General features: G+C 44.3%; 1 protein-coding gene across 9 annotated transcripts in view; it reads right to left on the bottom strand.

The window, feature by feature from the left end:
• The window catches only part of HDAC5 (histone deacetylase 5), a 285336-nt gene that overhangs the window by 222476 nt on the left and 38963 nt on the right, over positions 1 to 23897 (bottom strand). For 3 of the 9 annotated variants that reach the window (XM_077315953.1, XM_077315952.1, XM_077315958.1), the window contains exon 3: positions 9747 to 9806. The exons of 1 other annotated variant lie outside the window; for it this stretch is intronic. In XM_077315953.1, the coding sequence (XP_077172068.1) occupies positions 9747 to 9806 (60 nt within the window). Of the gene's footprint in view, positions 1 to 9746; positions 10680 to 23897 lie in introns of those variants that run through there. 5 more of the 9 variants (XR_013227134.1, XM_077315951.1, XM_077315950.1 and 2 more) reach the window with 5 other exon arrangements.

The following is a 23897-nucleotide window of genomic DNA, read 5'->3' as shown; positions in this document are numbered from 1 at the left end:
CATAACAGACACCCTGTGAGAGAAGTGGGGCTGAGAGCTCTGAGAGAACTAGGGATGGCCCACAGTCACCCCGCAGGCCTCAGATATCTCTAAGGAGTTTAAAATTGGCTTCCCTTCCTCTCCCCACAATAGGCCCCCTATGAGGGAGGTGAGCGTAGGGGCCAGCCCAATCAACCAATGCCTCCACTGACTAGCCACATTTCAGCATCACTTCCTTTAGCAAAAGTCAACCATCAAATAAAACCAGTATACATAAAATACAATCAATACTAGGATTGTATCCATCCAATGATCACCACTAGATTGGACTTCTAAGTGGACTTTTATAACTCACTGTACGGTGCCCTACTCTTATCCCTGCTCTGGAAACTTTAACTAGTACATAATGCAGCAGCAGAATCCATATCTAGTCTGTACTCCAACAGCTGCACTGGCTACTGAGTGAATCCAGGATCAGGTTTAAAGTCTTGGTAATTACATTCAAGGCCATACAGGTCTGTGCCCAGTGTACTGGAGGAACCGCCTCTCTGCCTATGCCCCCATTGAACACTAACCTAACTCCAACTGACTGATGATCTCTGGCCCCAGGGAAGCATGTCCTGACCTCAACTAGGGCCAGGACATACTCTGTCCTGGCCCCTACTTGGTGGAATGAGCTCCCAGAGGATATCAGGGCCCTGGAGGAACTATCACAATCCCACAAGGCCTGCAAAACAGAGTTCTTCCACCAAGCTTTCAGCTGGGGCCAATGAGCTGATAACATTTACTGGGGCCCCTCCCCACCAGATACGCCCACTAGATATATCACAAGGCAATCTCCAGTCCAGGCAATCTATCAAGCAATAGTTTACATTAAATGGTTATATCGTTAACAGTTTAACCATTTATAATGTTGATAAGAGTTACTGAGTTTAATTTCTGGAGTACTGTACCTCATATTATGATGGAATTTGTGAACTTGTGATGTCAACTATGCTGTAGGGTGGTATAAAATGCAACAAACAAATAAATATGACATATCAGCATAATATTCAGTCCTGTAAATGAAACATGTCGTATCCGTTTTCTTTTCTTATAATGTTTTTTTCCTGAATAAAAAATTATATTAAAAAAAGATCTCACTTGGCTGCATCACGACCCTTAATAAAAACATTATGCTTTTTTTTTTGAGGGAACCTACTTTATTCTCTCATCAGCAGCAAAGTTATCTGTGCTTTGAAAAGCACAGAAAGGCTGAAATGCAATTATAAACCAACTTTCCTGCATGGCCTTTGATCAATACAGAAGCCTGATAAAAGCACATTTAGAATTTCCATTCTGTCAGTCACATTTGTACACCTGTGGCTGAGGAGGGACAGGAGTGAGCTTTAAGTGGAATATGCAATCTTCACACACATACATACCAGAATAAACATAGCCATCTTAGATATTCCTTCTAGACCTCTGAGTGTCCTTCTAGCTCTTTTTCCCATTTGTCAACAACCCTCCTGAGTTCAAATCACAGTAGCACAGACAGCATAGAATTGGATGCCTGGGTCCACAGTACTGCACACAGCAGCTTCCCCAGAGATATCACACTCTGCAGATGTACATAGATTGAAGGAATCCAGTGGCAGAACATTCCATACCTTAAGAACTTCCTCCTCAATGTCTACTCAGCCTTTCCTTGAAAATCCAGCAAGACTGGGAAACCAGCCCAATCTGGCACATCATTGTTTGTCTTCTCTGTTCACTCACAACATCCAGTCTGCTATGATACTCACGCTTTCCTCCAAATTTTGATTCAGTTGACCAAACAAAGGCACTACCTCTAGATCAGAGCTGGGTGATAGGTTACAGAACAATGAGGGAATGCTCTGGTTACCACTTTGCCCATTTTCTCTTATAGTGTGGGTAATATTTTGGACTCATAGAAGCACCGAGAAGGATGCTTCTGTTTTGAGACTAACACATAGCTTAGGCTCCATTTACAAGACAGCAGAATTACATGGTTTAACAATAAGATAACAGTTTTGAAAACATGATACTGCCTTATCTTGACTCAGATCATGGGTGGGGGGCAGGAAGAAGAGGAAGAGCCGGTTTTTAATATCACACTTTTCTTTACCTTAATGTGTCTCAAAGTAGCTTACAATCGACTTCCCTTCCTCTCCCCACAACCTTGTGAAGCTAAAAGAATTCTTAGAGAACTGTGACTGGCCCAAGGTCACCTAGCAGGCTTTATATGGAAAAGGGAATCAGACCCTTCATCATTAACACCACTACCCCCTAAACTGCAGAAGGACTGAATCTAGGACCTTCCCCATACAAAACACTGAGACTGACATCCACTCTATGCACTGTACTATTTAGGACTGCACCTAGCCATACATTTTTTGAAACATCCCTGTAAGCAAAACACAACCAGTAACGTAACTGATGTTAGGCCAGTCTACTTCCTGCTAAATAGTGTGGGGGTGTTTGTTTTGGGGTTTGGGGGGCAGGGGGGCTTCTTATTGGAGCTCTCAAAAACTAGGATCCCCTATGTGCAGTGTATATGAGAACATTCCATTTCACCTCCACATGCTGTTACATGTGTAAACCAGGCCTGAAGTTTCTAAAGAAAGAAATTACATAACCTCCCTAGACAACTGATGCCACTGCTCAGGCACACACTGAAGGACACCATATACTGCAACTGTCACAAGAAGCACTGGTAGTACTATGGCTGTCTTCCACAGCACACACCTATGTACAGAAGCCTGGGAAGTCTGACTAGCTCAGATGGTGATGGTTGGTGAAAAACTCACAACACATATATATTTTATTTCCATATGGCACACATTTGCAACAGAAATAAAACACCAGTGTAACACTTCTATTTTGCTCCATTAAACTGTGCTCTATAGCAGAGGTCCCCAACCTTTTTATCACCGGGGACTGGTCAACACTTGAAATTTTACTGAGGCCCGGGGGGGGAGGTAGTCTTTTGTCAAGGGACGTCGCCACCCCCTGAGCGCCTGCTCTGCTTGCTTTCCCGCCAGTGCCCCTGACTTCCCTCCACCCGCCCGCTCAGGGGAGCTGCCAGCAGCAGCTGTGTAGTGCCATGCCGAGGGAGAGCCCCAGCCATGGCGACCGCTGGAGAGCACCAAAGGTGAGCCGGTGGCAGAGTGGCAGAGCAGCCCCTGAGGCAGCAGCCGGGGAGGAGGACGAGGAGGAGCCACGGCCCAGTACCGACTGATCCATGGACCAGTACCAGTCTTCAGACCGGGGGTTGGGGACCGCTGCTCTATAGCACTGTCCTAAAAGTCAACAGCTTTAGGACCAACAGCATTGGCACAGAAGGGGTCACAAGGCTAGAAAAGATCATCTGGATCATCTTATCCAGTATCGAGTTTTGATATAATCTATAGCAGTGGTCCCCAACCCCTGGTCTGTGGCCCAGTGCCGCGCCGTGAGAGCTTCGGCCGCGGGCCCCTCTCCCCACCCCTCCCCCTGCAAGACGTTCGCCAGGCAAATCGGCTACCGAAGCGGCTGATTAGCTTGCGGCCCGGCAAGCTTCTTGCTGCAGGAGAGGGGGCTAGAGGGAAGCGTGGCCGCCGGCACACCTGCCATGCATGCGTGTTTGCACCCCACGCATGCATGTTTGCGCCCCCACCAGGAGCGCAAACGTGCATGTACAGCAGCCCCACGCATTTGTGTACGCGCGAAACTGTCATGTGTGCGCATTTATGCCTCCGCTGGGCGCAAACACACATGCACAGCAGGTCCATGCATGCACGTTTGCGCGTGGCTGCCGCACATGCACGGGGCCCCGAGTCGCCCTCTCCCCCCACCCCTTGGCAATGGGCCGCAACCTAAAAAAGGTTGCGGACCGCTGATCTATAGGATCTCTGACAGATGCTCACCCATTAAAAAAAAATCTCCAAGGAACCTCCATTTTTAAAAAGGAACAATTTTACTGCAGCTGCTTCACACAAACGTGCTGTGATATCTCCCTGTGATCTCCATATTGTGATGTCAGTTTAGGTTTACAATAAAGCTACAAAAATGACACTTGCCTGGAAGTCTGTACAGTCACAGTACCAAAAATCATCAAAAGACCAATCTCATCCAATCTGGCATTGCTACTACTTTACCCTTGAGTTCAGCTCCACTCACACAGAAATTCATGGACCACAACTAGAAAACATTTGTGCACAGCCCCCCACCCCCAGAAGAGCACACTGTGCCATATCACTCAAGTGAGTGGGCCAAATGTTACTTAAAGAGGAATAAGATGACCATTCAAACCACAGTTGCCTCCCCTCAACATTAGATCACCAGAGAGACCAACTGGGAGGAACACCTTCATGACCAGAATCAGATTCAGCAAAATCTATCACTAGGGCATTCCAAAGAAAATTATAACAAGTACAAACACAGACAAGAAAAATAGTTCATCCAGGAACATGGCTGAGTATAAGGGGCCCAGCAATGAAGCCACTGAATGTGTGGAAAGCCAGCAGGACCTTCCAGTGCGAAGATTTCATCATTTCACGTCTTCCAAAAAGTCTAAGTTATCTGTGACTCTGAACTGACTCAACTAAGGCTACCACTCCCTCCTCAGTTGGGCGCTGAGCAAATTTTAGCTTGCCTGCAGACACTTATGGATCCAACTGGATTCCTGAATGCTCTGCAGGAACCAATGCCTCCTGGCACTCCTCTCAATGGCCTGGTCAGTGACTGGCATGATGGATTGCTGACTGCCACTGATGAGATAGCTCCCCGAAGCCTCTCCACCCCCATCTCAAGTGGGGCCCCTGGTTCTCTGAGAAGCTTCGCAGTAAGAAACAGGAACCGAGACGGCTAGAGTGAGTTTGGAGGAAAGCTCACAACGAAGCCTTGAGAACAACGTTGTTTAGGATAGTTCAGTCTCTCACTGCTCTGGTAGAAGGGCAACAAAACAGTAGCCAATTGGATATCAGCTGTGAGGCACTTGCGAGTCATTTTGAAGACAAAATCTTGACACTCCATCACGACCTCCCTCCAACCTTAAATACATAAAGTTGCCCCTTGGCCTTCTTTAGAGAAAACACTGAGTAACTTCAGACAACTTATGCTCACTGAAGTGGACAGGATGCTAGCAGCAACAAAGCCAACCTCATGTCCACTAGACCCCTGTCCATTATGGCTTCTAAAAACAGCTCATATAAGGATAAAGCCCCCCTCCCTCTCCAGGAGATCATCAACCTATCTCACCATGGGAGAATTCCCAGAGGGATTGAAAGAGGCAGTGGTACATCCACTGATGAAAACAAACATCTTTAAACCCGAGAGCCTGATAACTACCGACCCGACTCGCACCTAGCGTTTCTGGGGAAGATGGTAGAAAGGGTTGTTGCAAACCAATTAATAGCACTCCTGGAAGAAGTTTCAGTCCTAGATCTATCCCAGTTGGGCTTCCGGCCTGGCCACGGGATAGAAACAACGCTAGTTACCCTGACGGATGACCTCCGTCACCAGTTAGACTGAGGCGGGTCGGCACTACTGATATTACTAGACCTCTCAGCAGCGTTCGACACAGTCGACCATGAGCTTCTGACTCGCTGCCTCATCAATGCCGGAATACAAGGTACAGCCAATCAATGGCTGATCTCCTTCTTCCAGGGTCATGGACAGAGAACTCTGTCAGAGAATCCTAGGGAAGAAAACATCAATCCGCCAACAACTTACTTGTGGAGTCCCACAAGGAGTGGTCCTCTCTCCTATCCTATTCAACATCTTCATGCGCCCTCTTGCACAACTGGTACGGAAGTTTGGGCTGGGTTGTCATCAATACCCAGATTCTCTTCCTCCTGATGGATGGCCACCCTGACTCTCCCCCAGAAGCATTAGCCAGCTGCCTGGAAGCATAGACGAGATGGTTCAAACAGAGTCATATGAAGCTCAGTCCTTCAAAGACGGAGGTCCTGTGGCTAGGTAGGAAGGGCCTATGTGAAGCAGCATGCCTGCCCACCCTGGATGGTGGGCAGCTCTCTACACCTCACTCCACCAGGAACCTGGGCATGATTCTGGATGCTTCCCACACAATGGAAGCCCAGGTCAAAAGGTAGTGTGGCTGGCATTTTACCATCTCCACCAAGCCAAGCTACCAGAGCCCTCCCTGGCCCCGGAACGCCTCATCACAGTGATCCATGCAACGATCCCCTCTAGACTGGATTTCTATAACTCACTCAGTTCAGTTAGTTTTATTACGGTCCTAGACCAGTACCTTATTATTATTCTATTTTGTAAAGTTATGTTTTAAGACATTTTAATTCCTGGTTTTAATGGATGTTTTTGTATCATCTTGTGCTGTAACTCACTCTATGCAGGCCTGCCCTTAGCTTTGACCTGGAAACTAAAACTGGTTCAAAACGCAGTGGCCAGGGTCCTCACAAGAACACCATGGAGGGCCCACATCTGGCCCATTCTTCATCAGCTACAATGGTTGCCAGTTGAATTCTGGATAAGGCTAATGGTTCTGGTAATTACCTTCAAGGCCATACACTGTCAGGGAACAGTGTACCTGAGGGACTGCCTCCTTCCTATGCCCCCCAAGGAGCTCTACACTGCACCACCACCACCAACAACAAGTGACTAATGATACTTGGCTCTAAAGAAACCCACCTGGCCTCAACCAGGGCCAGAGCCTTCTCTGTCCTGGCCCCCACCTGGTGGAATGAGCTCCTGGAGGAGATCAGGACCCTGACGGAGCTAAAACAGTTCAACAGGGCCTCCAAATGGGAACTCTTCTGCCAGGCATTTGGTTGAGACCAGGCATAACCAAAAACATCTGAAGGACCCCTGCTCCCGCTCCCTCCCTCTCAGAAATCCATCAATGTGTGGATTGTTTGTACTATTATACTGTTTGTACTGTTGTACCACTTATAATTGTCAGTTAGCAGTATTAATGTTATGGTTATTTATATGTATGGATTTTTTCTTGTAAAGTATCTATACAAGATGGCTGATACATAGATAGATGACAGACAGACAGACAGACAGACAGACAGACGATAGACGATAGACGATAGATAGATGACAGACAGACAGACAGACAGACAGACAGACAGACAGACAGACAGACACCTCTATAACATCTTGGTGATCTTGATAGGCTCGAAAAATGGGCTAAGCTGAATAAAATGAAGTTCAATAGCGACAAATGTAAAGTTCTGCATTTAGGTAGGAAAAACCAAATACACCAATATAAGATGGGGGAGACTTGTCTTGGCGTCTTAGGATCTAGGAGTCTTAGTAGACCATACATAGAACATGAGTCAGCAGTGTGACTCAGTGGCTAAAAAGGCGAATGGGATTTTGGGCTGTATCAAACAGAGTATTGTGTCCAGATCACGGGAGGTGATAGTACTGCTTTACTCTGCTCTGGTTCGGCCTCACTTGGAGCACTGTGTTCAGTTTTGGTCACCCCAATTGAAGAGGGATGTTGACAAACTAGAATGTGTCCAGAGGAGGGAAACAATGATGGTGAGGGGTTTGGAAACCAAGCCATATGATGAAAGGTTGGAGGAGCTCCCCCAACCTTTCATCATATGTCTGTTTAGCCTAGAGAGGAGACGACTGAGAGGGGATCTGATAATTATCTTCAAGTATTTAAAGGGGTGCGAAGTAACAGTTAGAGAGGTTTCTCAGTGGAACAGGCTTCCTCGGGAGGTGGTGGGTTCTCCATCTTTGGAAATTTTTAAACAAAGGCTAGATAGCCATCTGATGGAATGGCTGATTCTGTGAAGGCAAAGGGGTGGCAGGTTACAGTAGATGAGCGATTGGGATGTGAGTGTCCTGCATAGTACAGGGGATTGGACTAGATGACCCATGAGGTCCCTTCCAACTCTATTATTCTATGATTCTATCTACTGGCTGCAAAGCATGTTCATAAGAACAGGTTTTGAAAGGCATCCCCCACCAGGCCCCCAGGGGCCGCTGATACTGTGGCTGCTCACTGGGGCCCGCCAAGCGCTCTGGCCACCTTGCAGAGGCAGAGTACTTGGTGGGACATCAAGAAGGGAACCTCCCCCCGCCTCCGCCTCCGTGGCCGCTTTCCTGGGGCCCGCCAAACGCTCTGGCTGCCTCTGTGAGGCAGCCAGAGGACTTGGTGGGCCCTAGGGAAGGGAACTTCCACCACACCCTCGCCACCGCCACGTCCGCATCCCTGGGGCCCAGCAAGTACGCAAGTGGAGCACCCATCATGTACAACCGGCCCCCAAACCCCCCCCCTCCTACTATGACTGCCACTAATCTGCCTTAACCCACTTGGTCCCAGTAAGAGTTGAGCTGAGGCTCCTTTGCAGTTCTATTATATTATTATTGCTGTTATCATGTTAAGGTTAATGTTGTTATAATGATATTGTTGTTATCTCATGTGTTACCATATGTTATCTGTATCTTTTCCTGTTTCCTGTAAAACCGAGCCTTCAGGGGAGGGCGGTATATAAATATAAATAATTAAAAATTAATTAAATTATAGTAAGGAGCCTTCCTCCTTACCTCAGTTGGCTACAACTGAAGCCCCAGGTTAGGTTTTTCCATATATCTTTCTTGGTAGAATCACCAGAAAGATTCTTTTGTAGGGCCTTTATCGATCAAGAGAGTGGCCCTAAGAACAGCCTAGAAAACACAATGCAGGGAGAGGGAAAAGCAGTTCCAAGTACAAAATGGCTGCTAAGTGTGGATGCAATCACATGACACCCTCTGAGAGAATTCCATGATACTGTGCGACAAAGTGAAGTGATTGGCTTCAAATGTACAGCTCCAGCTTAGGAATTCTTAACTTGTTTAGCAGTTGGATAGAAATTTAGAGTGAGATATCCTCTCACCCCAATCTAGTAAACACAGCCCATGTGGATAAACATGCATGTTGGCTGAATCATGTCTGTATTGCAAAATCAGCAGATCATACAGCACAATTCAGCACAGGCTCAGCTCTGATTAAAATAAGACACTTCAGGGGTCACTGAATCTATGTTATTAAGTACCTCCGCAGTGCCTCCCAACCCACAAAGTTTATTCTTCTATGCGACGACGGCAGCAAGACTAGAATTGGCCAAGAAATGGAAAACGCAAGAACTACCTTCGATAGAAGACTGGTTGAATAAATTAGCTGACTTTGCCAAGATGGCTAAACTGACACTGATAGTCAACGGAAGAACAGAAGAGGCCTTTCAAGAACAATGGGGCCCTTATCTGAATTATTTAAGAAAATTATTTAAAAGGGGATTGAAACGGGGAATTAAGTGTATCAAATGAAGAGCATAACCTTCTTTTTTCTGTATTAATAATGTAGATTACTTGTATTGTATCATCTTTAATCTTGGAAAATAAAATAAAAATCTTGCTAAAAAAAAAAGACACTTCAGGGGTCTACAACTCCTTTCAAGGAATCAACTTAGAAAGCCTATGCCATGAATAAAAACATACTGAAAACCATATTTTCCAGCATCAATCATCCAATGTTTCAGGCATCAATGTTACACAAAAATTAATATTTCTAGATGCCAATATCCAACTTGGGGGCATTCCATGCACCTGAGATATGTTCCCATCTTGCTCTCTGACATATGTGGGCCAGATTCGACAGAATACCAATTATTCTGAACTCAGAGTCACAACATACAAGAACATTTGCTTGTGCATCACATCAGCTGCTCTGTCTCAAGGTCCAATCCAAATTTCAAACATGCTCAGCTTCTTTGCTCTCGAGTTACATCTTGTGTACAAATACTCACCTGCCACAGGTATGGCTTGTGACAGGAGCTCCAGTGATGGTTCACGTTGAGAGACTCCATCTGAAGAGAAACATGATTCGGTTTCGTAAATTGTCTGCAACATCTCTGGGAGTCCCCGTGCCAAGGATACAAGAAGCATGCCAAGAAGCAATGAGGCACTGCCTGTTATCCCGTTCAGTTTTCCTTTATGGCAAACCGTTTCACAACTGAAAGGCTCGGGGAGTTGTCTGTTTTGGTGCTGTACAGCCTTCTAAAGCTAGTCAACATCCCCTTCTTATTCTAGACACAAACATGTATAGCTGATCTCTGTAGAAGTGTCTTGCCGGGAAAGTTAACTGCCTCTTAGCAATGATGGGAAGGAGAAACAAAAAAGCCCCCTCAAACTTAAAATAAATGGAAAAGGAAAGGGGGGGGGGCTTTTACATCCAGAAATCTTCTCAGGCTTTGAGGAGAGATGGAAGGGAACTGTTCTCTCAACTCCAGAAAGAAGGACTAGACAAATCTCTAGATGTAGAAGACCCCAGTGACAGATAACGGTGGATGGAGAAAGGTTTTACACCTCAGATGCCATTAGATTCATGCTAAGAGAGGGAGATTTAGCAACATCTCCCTAGTCACAAGACAGGTGAAATGATCAAAAATGGGGGAAAGCTCTCCATAAAAAAATCCAATCTCAAGAAGCAATCTCCAGCAAAACGACGACTGTCATTTTTCTTGCAAAGACCCCTTTTTTTGCCAAAGCACAAGCATCAGATCCTTGCCAGTGATTTTGTTTCTGCCTGTTCCTGCCACAGAACGAGATGGCTTCTGCTGGGGGTGACCTGAAATAGAACGTGGGGAGGGGCCAGCTATAAATAAACCCAGCCAAGCTCTCTGGGAGCTGGGGATGGTTCAGGCGAAAGGAGCCGCCTGCCTATCAGAAGCTGCATTTCAACCACAGGGGTCAGAGGAAGAGATTCCCTGGGGGAAAAGGCTGTGCTCGGCTGCCAAGCTGAGGAAAGGAGGGGGAGGCAAGAACAAAAGGGGGCAGAATGGCTACTTCTATTTATGCATGCTAGAGTCCATCAACAGCTACTGGATTATATTAAAGGCCAATGTTCTTAAAGAGGCGTATTCTCATTCTTTAAAAAAATATTCCCTACACTTTCTTTCTTTCTTAAGAATAAAAGGAAACCAAGAGGGGGTATTCTTGAAATTGTATGGGGAACAAAATCAAGGCTGTTTACACTTTGTACTAAAAATAAAAGCCAAATTCTGCACCGAGGTAACCAGAATGTTATGCCCATAACAGCCAAATAATTTATAAACAGCAGTCAAATTTGCAAGCTGCACTCTCCCCTAGCTAGCAAAAATCCTCGTTTGTAACTCCCCAGGATCCAAAACACCTTCTTATATGGAAGATAAGCAACACAATACCTGATACTTATTCAATAAAAAACAAACCCCCAGTTTTACCTTTTTATAAAGTACAACTACCCAAAGACATGAATGGTTTTTACGGGTCATAATCAGCCTCTCCTCCTTAGCCATTTTGATCAAACAAGCAAAACACTCTCAGGTCTCATTTACATATGCAGGAAATGGAGGTAGAATGGATGCAATCACTTAAGACAAGACTGCAGGAGATAGAATCCATCTACTAATACCCTTCCACATTTTTAACAAAAGAACCCTCCATGAAACAGGAAACTAGTATAGAAGGTGGAAGTTTCTATTCCCTGATAGGCTGGTTTTCTGTTTACAAGAAAGAAATATATCTTTGAGTATTCCAGAATGTAAAATATTCAAGTTTTATCCACTTGCTGTCTGCTACAGTTCCTTCAAACACCATTTTATCATGCATGTATGAACCAGGCCCTAATACCAAGCCATTACAATCCTATCTACAAAACAGCAACCAGCTCATTAGGAGTCAAATATGAAACTGGACATACCAACTGAGACAAGGGTGTATCTTCAAATGAGTAGCCATGTTGGTCTGAAGTAGCACAATAAAATCAGAGTCCAGTAGCACCTTTAAAACCAACAACGATTTATTCAAGGTGTGAGCTTTCGAGTGCAAGCACTCTTTGTCAGACTAAGAACTGACCATAATAACAGTAGGAATATAAAAGCAAAAGTTAATCTTGTTACATTAGTAAACTGTGTCACAGCATCCACACACAGCCACATGATAACTCCCTACCAAAACAGCCAATCAGACCCCTCAAACCCATTTTTAGTTCACAAAGACATGTCAGAAATAAAACTGTCAAAGCCATATACTAAGTTTGAAGATATGCCATCAAGTGCCAACAATGTCCTTCTATTCTCTACATAGGGCAAACAGGTTAAACCCTCCACCAAAGAATTAATGGGCACAAGTCTAACATCAAAAGCCACAACATTGAAAAACCTGTAGCAGAACACTTAAACCTTCCAGGACATTCAGTAAAGTAAAGGACCTGAAAGTAGCTGTTTTATTACAAAGAAACTTCAAGAACAGGCTAGAAAGGGAGATTGCAGAAATGCAAGTTATTACAACACTCAATACTTTGACATACCCTGGACTCAACAAGGACAAAGGTTTTTTATCTCACTATGCATGCTAACCTTATGTAACTTGTGTATCCACATTCCTCACAATTTATTTTCATTGGGATTATGGGACTGTTAGTAATATATAATGTACTTTTGAATGCTACTTTTTGGTCCCAGGACAAGATAGCTGCCAGCTTAGTTTCACACTGGTATGGAGACAGATGGGGCCAGCAGTAGATAATAGGGTGTGAGCCGAGGATCACTGGCTTTGACAGTTTTATTTCTGACGTGTCTTTGTGAACTACAAATGGGTTCGAGGGGTCTGATTGGCAGTTTTGTCAGGGAGTTATCTTGTGGCTGTGTGTGGATGCTGTGACACAGTTTACTAATGTAACAAGATTAACTTTTTCTTTTATATTCCTACTCTGTTTTTAAGGGTGTATCTTATCACCCTTTCTTTTTAACGTTTATGCAGAGGTAATTATAAAGGTAAAGGTATCCCCTGTGCAAGCACCGGGTCTTATCTGACCCTTGGGGTGATGCCCTCTAATGTTTTCATGGCAGACTCAATACGGGGTGGTTTGCCAGTGCCTTCCCCAGTCATTACCGTTTACCCCCCAGCAAGCTGGGTACTCATTTGACGGACCTCGGAAGGATGGAAGGCTGAGTCAACCTTGAGCCAGCTGCTGGGATCGAACTCCCAGCCTCATGGGCAGAGCTTTCAGACTGCATGTCTGCTGCCTTACCACTCTGCACCACAAGAGGCTCTTAGAGGTAATTATGCTGAAGCTTAATCTGGAAGAATATATGATCAGATTCAAAATTGGTGGTCATAACATCAATAATCTCCAATATGCAGATGATACAATACTCCTTGTGGAATTGGAGCGTGATCTTAAGACCCTGATAAAGAGACTAAAAGAAGAAAGTGAAAAAATGGGATTATACCTAAATATCAAAAAGACCAAGATTATGACAACTACTGACAGTAGCTCCAAATCACAATTGACAATGAGAACATTGAATGTATTAATGATTTCATCTTTCTTGGCTCTTTGAGCTCAAAGTGGTGGATGCAGCCATAAAATCAAATAGCGAATAACACTGGGCCAGAAGGCAATGTAAAGCATGAACCAAAAATGGAAAGATAAGGATATCAGCCTTAATACAAAGTGCTGGCTAGTCAACGCCATTGTCTTGCCCATAACAAGCTATGGATGCAAAAGCTAGACCCTAAAGAAAGAAGATAGGAGGAAAATAGATCCTTTCAAATTATGGTGTTGGAGACGAATGCTGTGAATACCATGGACAGCCAAAGTTACCAACAAGACAGTTTTAGAGAGGAGCAAACCAATTATGTAATTAGAAGGCAAGATATTACGGCTAAAATTCACTTACTTTGGACTCATCATGTGATCAAATTAGTTCGAAAAATCATTAATGCTCAGCATGGTCAGCAGCAAAAGGAAACGTGGTCACCAAAGGATCTGCTGGCTCGACACGATCACAGCCAACACAGGGAGGTGTGGCTAAAGATGTCATCCTGAGGGTATTGCAGTGCAATCACTGGAGCCTGACAGGGGCCAATTGTGGAAGCAATTGGCAGAAAAGAGGAGGGGTACGCAAACCCCACCTCACCTTTCTACCCAGGAACTCCTAGGGAACTCTTGGGGCCGTCTCCAATCCTTTAGGGAGTTTATCTCCCCGGATTACAGGCTGTCAGCGATTCAGGTCAAGAGGACAACCGCCATATTCTGTCTTGGACTTTTCTTTCTTTCTTTCTTAAAGAATCTGCTTTAACCCTCTACTACGATTTTGTGCAAATGAACGCTGTGGAATGAAGGGAGGACAGCATCTGTTAGCCTCACGAAAGCTATCAATCAACGCACATAAACTCCAAGCAATTAATTAACTGCAAGTATTTTTTCTTCCCCCCTCTAGCTCTGCCTGAAGCCACCTCGTTATGAGGCAGGCTAATTCTCTTTCTTAAGCAGAAGAAGAGGGCTTAAATTAACTCAAATTAATTAGCAATAGCTCTTACTGCAATTGTTTTGGTTTTCGGAGATAAGAGATAAGAGCCGTGAATGGGAAGATCCCACGAGAACTATGTTCCAGAACGAGATTATCTGCTTCACTGACTTCAAAACGTCACTTACTAGTGCCAGGAACGTTGGAGGACAAAACAGACTTTTGCTCTCGCCTAGGACTGTATAGGACCTCTACTAGCTATTTGCAAAATTGTCTGAGATTGGTTGCTGACTTACAAGCCTAAAACATGTCTATGTTAAAAAGAATGGCCCATCTAATAGAGAAACAAACCCAAAATTTGAAAGCATTCACAGAAGGATTGCTTAAGAATATTTTCAAGGAGATCCAAGACGGCAAGGAAGAAGTTTTTAACAGGAATGATGGATCAATAACAGTGGTTGATGATAGCTCTAAACAAGGTGGAAAACCATAAGCAGAAGAGAAATCTGAAAATTTGGAGATGGAAAAGGGGATGTCGGAGCCTTGCAGCCTAGATAAGAACACCCTTCTTTAAAAGACATACAGCCATTTCAAAGCAACAGTACACAAGAACCAATCAAAAGATATATGGATCTGCTTTGAAAGTAATTGATTTAAAGGAGTTTTTCAGGAAAAAAATTGTATTGATATCAGAGTCTAGAAGGTGTAACTGCCTCAAGATTCATCGATGCATAATCTGCGGGAAAGAGTACAACTGCACTTTCTACGCCAAAGGCCAACTGGACAGAACATAAGTATACGGGAACAACAAGATGCAGCAAGGCTCGATATGAGACCCCTTAAGAAGACCGGTGAAGGGAAAAGAGAAGCAATGTTTGAAAATTTTTTTTCTATTTTTCTTCTGTATATTCCTAAGGCAATATAATCATAAGTGCTGGAAATGTCATGATAAAACAGGGTTTTTCCCCCTTTCTTCTTTATTAGTGTACTAGATTTAAAGCCCATTTTATATGGAAATAAAATGGGTGCTAGATTCCCTGCCCCCGGCCCCAAGTGGCAAAGGCTTCTGTGTACCTGGGGCCGGCACGCAGCGGGTCAGGGCAGCGGGGCGCAGCATCCGAGGGGGCACAGAAGCCTGTGTCTTGCGGGCTCCCGTAGCGCGGCAGGCCTCTTATCACACAGCGTCATGTTGGTGCCAGGCGGGCAACCTGTGGTGTGGGGAGGCCAGGTGGTGGGCGGGTCAGAGGCGGCCAGGGATGTGCGGCAGTGAGGGCAGGCCGGTCGGGTGGCGGCAGGCAGTGGGATGCTGGCGGCCAGTGAGGGTTCCTGTGAGTGGGAGGGTAAACACGCATGTTCCGGCTCCGGCACATGCGTGGTCTGTGGTGGTCCTGCGCGTGGGGGAGGGTGGGGGAGGCAGCCACGCATGCGCGGGACTCCGCGCATGCGTGGTTCAGTGTGTTGGCAGGGCGGGAGGCGCACGGGGGTTTGCGCGGCCTGCCGTCGCCGTTGCTGCGGTGAGGAGTGCAGCGGGAGAGAATGGGCCGGTGCGCGAGGGGGTGAGTAAGGAGTGGCGGGGCAAAGGGGTGTGTGGGCTTAGGGGGTGAAGCGCGGCGGGGTGGGGGTGTCCGTTGTGGGGTGTGTCGTCCCTGCTCCTTTCCCAGCAAGTTGGGAGGGTGTGCGGGTGGAAAGGAGCAGGGATGCCGCATCAAAGATGCGGCGTCCCTGTTCCTTTCCCCGCATCGATGTGGAGTCTATGGCGGGCAAGGAGGCAATGCCTCCTTGGTCCTGGATTGACATTCGGAGGGGCGAATCAGGAGCCGTTTCGCGGCTCCTGATTCGTCCCTATGAGTTTTTATCCCAGACAGAGCCCGCCCTAACTCCTCCCAACTTGCCCTTAGCCTTGTATTTATAACCGCGGAGCGGTTTACAGATTGTTATAGGGTCAAAGTTCATACTGTTCTGCAAAAAATGTTCAACGTTAAGCATTTAATTAAAATCTGAAAATCTATCTGTCAGGATGGCTCTTAGAATGTGTGAAGTTTAAAATGTTTTATAGATGTATGTGACACTAAAAGTGACTGTAAAAGTTACTAAAAACTATGTTAACAAATGTTGGAAATGTGGTAACAAAGTAGGCTCCTTTTCCTATATGTGGCGGAAATGTGAAAAAGCTTATTAGTTTTGGGCAAAAGTTTATACCATTGTGTAGTTAACGTGGGGTCTTAGATTTCTTATGTAAGCTGAATCTGTATTAAGGGAAAGGAGAAGCAATGATTGAAATCTTCTCGTTATTTTTTTTTTGGACACTCCCAAGGCAATATAATTGTAAGTGCTGGAAATGTCACGAAAAAGTGGGGTTTCTTTCCTTTTTTTTTCTTTCTCTTTTTTATTAGTATATTGTTATAGGGCCAAAGTTCATATTGTTTTACAAGAAATGTTCAATGTTAAGCATTTAATTTAAAAACGTGGGGTCTAAGATCTTCTAAGTAAGCTGAATATGTATTATTAAATATATCTCCGCAGTGCTGCCCAGCCTTGGATTTAAGTAAAGCTTTTGACAAGGTTCCCCATGATGTTCTGATGGATAAATTGAAGGACCGCAATCTGGATTTTCAGATAGGTGGATAGGGAATTGGTTAGAGAACCGCACTCAAAGAGTTGTTGTCAATGGTGTTTCATCAGACTGGAGAGAGGTGAGTAGCGAGGTACCTCAGGGCATGGTGCTCAGCCAGGTACTTTTTAACATTTATTAATGATCTAGATGAAAGGGTGGAGGGACTACTCATCAAGTCTGCAGATGACACCAAATTGGGAGGACTGGCAAATACTCCGGAAGATAGAGACAAAGTTCAACAAGATCTGAACGCAATGGAAAAATGGGCAAATGAGAACAAGATGCAATTTAATAAAGGTAAGTGTAAAGTTCTGCATCTGAGTCAGAAAAATGAAAAACATGCCTACTGGGATGGGGGATACGCTTCTAGGTAACACTGTGTGTGAACGAGACCTTGGGGTACTTGTGGATTGTAAACTAAACATGAGCAGGCAGTGTGATGCAGCGGTAAAAAAGGCAAATGCCATTTTAGGCTGTATCAACAGGGGCATCACATCAAAATCACAAGATGTCAGAGTCCCATTGTATACGGCAGTGGTCCCCAACCTGCGGCGCCGGGCCGCGGCTCCCTCTCCCCACAGTAAAAAACTTCCCAGCCCGCAAGCTTGCAGCCCGGGAAGCTTCTTACTGCGGGAGGGCGGGGAGAGGGAATCAGGGCCGGGCCGCGCATCCCCATCCAGTCCCCTTCCAAACTCAGGACAGAGTCTCCAGGCCAGCTATGTCCTGGGTCAATTTCTAACTTTGCAGGCTGGAGATTTCCCATGATCATTATCCCATTGTATACGGCACTGGTCAGACCACACTTGGAGTACTGTGTGCAGTTCTGGAGGCCTCACTTCAAGAAGGACGTAGATAAAATTGAAAGGGTACAGAGGAGAGCGACGAGGATGATCTGGGGCCAAGGGACCAAGCCCTATGAAGATAGGTTGAGGGACTTGGGAATGTTCAGCCTGGAGAAAAGGAGGTTGAGAGGGGACATGATAGCCCTCTTTAAGTATTTGAAAGGTTGTCACTTGGAGGAGGGCAGGATGCTGTTTCTGTTGGCTACAGAAGAGAGGACACGCAGTAATGGGTTTAAACTTCAAGTACAACGATATAGGCTAGATATCAGGAAAAAAATTTTCACAGTCAGAGTAGTTCAGCAGTGGAATAGGCTGCCTAAGGAGGTGGTGAGCTCCCCCTCACTGGCAGTCTTCAAGCAAAGGTTGGATACACACTTTTCCTGGATGCTTTAGGATGCTTAGGGCTAATCCTGTGTTGAGCAGGGGGTTGGACTAGATGGCCTGTATGGCCCCTTCCAACTCTATGATTCTATGATTCTAAACTTAAAGCTTAACTAAAAGGAGACACCTAATGGAGTGGGTTTAAGTATAACAAATGAAGACTATATTTTACTGTTCTTAGTTAGTTCATACCATTATGTAGTTAATGTTGGGATTTCCTATGTAAGCTGAATCTGTATTATTAAATATCTATATCTCCGCAGTGCCTCCCAGTCTAAATTTAAAGCATAACTCAAAGGAGGCACTTAATGGAGTAAATGTAACAAATGAAGGCAATATTTTACCATTCTTTGTATTAACAACTTAAACTGTCTCTTTTTTATATTTCTATCTTTATGAAAATAAAAAATATATATTAAAAAAAACAAAAACAAAGCCAACACAGGAATGACCATGAACTAACTAAAAGAAGTGGTCATTGGCAGAGACGTATGGTAGAAACTTTCCTATAGAATTGCCGAGGGTCGGACCCGACTGAACGGATGACATCATCATCATCATGTTTAACTGACCTGTTTTCTCCCCACCAACTCAAAGACACTTCGTTGGACACCCTCTTTTATTACATTCAAGCCAACCCCACTTCTGGCCCTCAAAGCAGAATTAGCAAATATTCCACTTGTCCTGCCCTGAGCATCAGATCACCTCTGGTACAATCCAGTAAAAGTTAGTGTGTCTGTAGACTATGGTTCTCAAGCCAAATGTACAGAAGCACATACAGCACTTCAAAATAATAAAATTAAGTATACTGGAGAAATAGCTGGGATACCAGAATAACCAGAATGTGAGCAGAGCAGTAGACACAGGATTTCATAGTTCTCGAAGGCTTCTCAGTGATGCTGAGCAGCAAACGCTGGCAGGGGGCTCATGGGAATTGTAGTCCATGGACATTTGGAGGACCACAGGTTGACTACCCCTGCTTTACAGGAAGGAAAATGATCAAGGTGATCAGTTGTCAGTAGTCCAATGAGAAACATGCAGAGATTTATACCAGTGCATTAAAACTAATGCTTTAAGAATATTTAACACTGATGGTGAGACTTTGCATATTCTGGTTCTTAAAGAAGCCTTACAACAGCCAGAGTCTGGGTTGTAATTATCACTGATGCATGTTTTAGTGATGCAAAAGGGTTTTCTTATACTGGCTCTTTGCCTGCCACAGAGAGGAGCTAGCAAATTTACTCAGGTAAAAAACAACTCCCGGAAGTGCTACCCCCTCCCATATCAGGGAGTTAGAGGAGACTTTTCCTGCCCAAAAGTCACATGATCTGGGAGGGGCTAGCATTCCTCCCTCAGTTCTCCTCCATTGCCACCACCATATCTGTGTCAGACGGCACACCCACAGCAGAGACTGGAGGGAAAGATGTGTGAATGCACAGAACACCACTCGATGAACAACAGTTACAGGTAAGTGCAACCCTGTTTTCATTTTCCTGGTGTCTCTGCATTCCCACATGGGAAATTAGCAAGGTAGGAGGAGGGTGTGGTTGTGATTAGCCAAATAATGACAGCAGACTGCTCTTCCAGAGCAGCCTCCTTCTTATCCAACACGTCTACAGAGTAATGCCAGACAAAAGTTGATGGCGAAGGGATCTGATAAAAGGCTATCATAGAGGATGGTGCAGAGCTCTCTTGCCCCAGAGAGATGAACCAGAAACAATGGGATTAAATGTATTTACAAGAAATTCCGTCTAAACATCAAGAAGAAGTTCTCAGTGGAACAGGCTTCCTCGGGAGGCGGTGGGTTCTCCATCTTGGGAAAATTTTAAACAGAGGCTGGACAGCCATCTGAGGAGAGGCTGATTCTGTTAAGGCTTAAGGGGGTGGCAGGTTACAGTGGATGAGTGATAGGGTTGTGAGTGTCCTGCATAATGTAGGGGGTTGGACTAGATGATCCTGGAGGTCCCTTCCAACTCTATGATTCTATATCACAGGAAATATTTGCTGTTGACTTTAATGGTCCACAAAGGATAGCCTTTCTCAACTGTTTTATTGTTGAGAAACTCCTGAAACATTCTTCAGGCTTCAAGAAACTACAGAAGTGATGCAATTGTGCAGAATATGGTTGGGAAGCATAGAATATGGTTGGGAAGCATACATGCTCTCCCAGAGACCTTCCCAACCGTCCAGGCCCATCACTGGCCACTTTGGGAGGGTGGTTAATATTAGAACAAAGAGTAGTAATTGGGGAGAACCAATCACACCACTGCAAACACGCCCCAAAATTGCTCAACACCTTTATGCTTCCTCTTTCCAGTTCATCCAAAGCTACGGCCTGCGCTATTACGAGTATGCCAATGACTCCTTGTCCAGATGCCTGGAAGCTGTAGCAGAATGGTTTCCGTGCAGACACATGAAGCTCAACCCCTCGTAGATGGGGGTCCTTTCATTGGTAGGAAAAGGTCCAATAGGAAGCGTGCCTCCCCAGCCTGAATGATGTGCAACTTATAACTGTACCACCAATCAGGAACCTAGGCATGATCTTTGATGCTTCCTTAGCTAAGAAAGCTCTGATCTCAAGAGTAGCGCAGCTGACATTCCACCAAGCCAGCCTACTAGTGTAAAATAGTAGGATAGTCTGGCCCCAGAACACCTCACCACAATGATCCATGCAACAGTCACCTCTAGATTGAAAATCACATTATACGGATCTACCCTTATCCCTGCTCCAAAAACTACAAATGGTACAAAACGCAGCAGCCCATGTTCTCACCCAAACACTGTGGAGAGTCAATTTCACCCCAGCCCTCCATCAGTGGCACTAGCAATCAATCAACTACCAGATCAGGTTTAAGGTAATAGTACTTACCTTCAAGGCCAAACATTGTCAGGGTCCTGAGTATCTCAAGGACTCTCTACTCACTGATATTCCCTGAAGAGTGACCCACTCTATCTACTCAAAAAATCTGGTGATCCCTGGCCCCAAAGAAATCCTCCCAGCCTCATCCAGAGACTTTTCATCCAGGGCCCCAACCTGGTGTAACAAACTCCCCAATGAAATCAAGACCCTATCAGAACTCACTCAGAGGTCTTCCACCAGGCTTTTAGATGGGGGCAGTGATGATGACCACCTTACAGCCTGGTCCCCTGCCAGGTAATCCTGACACACAGCATATCCCTAACCATTATTATTATTCCTTTCTAACTGTTGTTTGGTTGTGACTACCCAGATGTTGTTCTTGCTTTAACTGCTATATCATTTGCTCGGTCATACCACTGCAGATGTTTCAATGTATCTTTCCCACTTCCCACTGCTTTGATGTATACAGCTCTGAGACAGCACAATGAAGGGCAGTATATAAACTACATGAATATTCTTTTAGCAACAAGAGACTGGAATTCGGCTTTAGCTCTGAGATAGTGGGATTGGTTATCGAGAGATCTTGATTTATTGAATAGCATGTAATAATGCCTTAATAGTTTCTTTTCCAATAAGCATTCTTTATCAAACCAAGTAGGGGTTGGGATGTTCTTATTGGGAGGTTTTGATAGGTGATAAAAAAAGCCCAATTACTGACTCATAGAGTTGCAAAATAGAGTTTATGGAGTCTGCTGTAAGGAGCTTATATCTCAAATCTTGCATTTGGGGGGAATTTATCACTTGTTCAATCTTAGGGATCAAGATTGAAGCCCAAGTTAATTTTCTAAAATTCAGGGGATAGTCTAAAGTTACAGAGTCTACCTTTGAATAGGAGTCTATCAAGTCTATCAACTGAGAGAATTAGAGGCATGTGGTCACTTTCTGTTCGACTGCCAACTACAAAGTTGCTGATCCGACTAACAAGGGACCAGGAGACACAAACGAAATCAATGACGCTATTACCTCTAGTCGAAAGATGAGTATACTCATTTGCATTTGGGAATTTTTTGGAATTTTTAAAATTCATATCAGAGCACAATTTGATAAAATTTGTGCTCGCCCTGTTGGATTTTGGGTTTATTCCATGATAAAGACATCTATTATTGATTCCTATTAGATTTGAATTTGTTAGGTGCTTGGTTCCTAGTCTAGCATTGAAATCTCCAATAAGGGCTAATTCAGCCTGTGGATGGTCTCTTTTGAGGGTTGCAATATAATGTGTCACCTCTTCCCAGTTTAAATATCCCTCAGTAGCCTCCAAGACTGGGGAAATATAGACGTTAACTAAGATAATACTTGGATTGGCATTAATTAAGAGAGCTTGGGCATATGGGGGGGCATCACCTAAATATGATATTGTTTCTTTAAGATTTGTTTTCACAAGGAAGCAGAGGCCCATTTGGTTTCTGCCTCTTCCTCGTGATGCCAGGGCTGGGGTGCAAAAATTGTAGTATCCTTGTAAATGGACTTCACCTAGAACCCAAGTTTCCTGGAGGAGAATTATATCATAGGATTGGAGGAATGAACAAATTCAGTGTCTCCCCTCTTACAATGCCATCCTGCAATGTTCCATGCCAGTATTTGAAGGATAGAGGATGAAGGTCTGAATTGTAGTCAGTTTGAGTCAGTTACTGGAGTAATTGAGTGAATAGAGGTCTAGACATCTCATCCCTTAGCATGCAAGATGAAAGGACGATACTAAAGCTAATATCACAGAGACTAGAAGATCAGGATACACAGATTCTGGGCTCCTCTAACAACAGTGTATGTTCTCCCCGCTTCTGGGATATTCCCTTATCTTACAAATCCATGCCCATGTATCTCCAAATTTTGGAGACACACCAGTTAAGAAGAGCATTTCTAGTAGCTCGCTTAAACATCTTTCCCTCAAATGTCACCCAAGGTAGATTTTTGAAGATCCCTCCTCAGGAGAGATACTGTTTACTTGGATGTAGTGTCCCTGACACGTTGTACCATATACTTCTGGTGTGTCCTAAGTTTGAAGTATTTTGTCGCCCGTTAGCTAATTATCTGAAGAAATTGAAATTTAGCTGTGTTAACGAGATTAAAACTGGATTAAAATGATACTAAATGTGAGGGACACAGCAACTATTATAAAAGTAGCAAAGTTTTTACTGGCAATTTTAAATGAAATTCTTTTACGATAGATTTTACATCTGAAACTGTTTGAAATTTTCATTTTATGCTTAGCAATTTTATGCCAATAAAGGTACTCTGAATCTGAATCTACATGAATAAATAAATATATGGTCATATCACCTGATAAATGTTTAACAAATTTTAAAAATATATTAAAAGTTAATTAACTATCAATCATTTGGGAAACCTTTCCAGGGCCATCAAGAAAACCCCAGGGTTTCATGAAACCCTGGTTGACAAAGCCTGACATGCAGTATAATGGACCCCCAAAAACTCAGAATTCCCCAATATTATTTAATCCAAATCCCCATACCAGTATTGACAGTCAGGAAATACTGTTGTTTTTTTTTTTTGTGTAGAATATACCTGAATCCACCGATTGGCTATGCTACCAGGGTTTTCTAATAACTGTAGTCCATGAACATCTGAAGAGTCATGGTTTGGCCACCCCTGTCTTAGGGTGAGAGAGAATAACTGAATTAAGATGCACCTAGTAAGCTTTTATGGTTGCACAGTGATTTGAACCAGATCTACCTAATGCTACTCTGCCACTACACTATGCTGGCTCCCTACCATACAACATTTTCAGAACTTGAATTGCAAATGTGCTGACTGGCCTCTCCACTATTTCCTTTATACTTTGAGTGCATTGTGGGAGATATAGAGGTAAATACAGAAAACACAGTGTAAAAAATTATTTATGGCTGTGGCTTCTGCTGGCTGGTAAATATAGCCCTCTAACTCAT

Source organism: Paroedura picta, chromosome 16, assembly GCF_049243985.1.
Source record: "Paroedura picta isolate Pp20150507F chromosome 16, Ppicta_v3.0, whole genome shotgun sequence".
NCBI lineage: Eukaryota > Metazoa > Chordata > Lepidosauria > Squamata > Gekkonidae > Paroedura > Paroedura picta.
The sequence above is the reverse complement of the archived record's forward strand: the minus strand, read 5'-3'. Positions and strand labels throughout refer to the sequence as shown.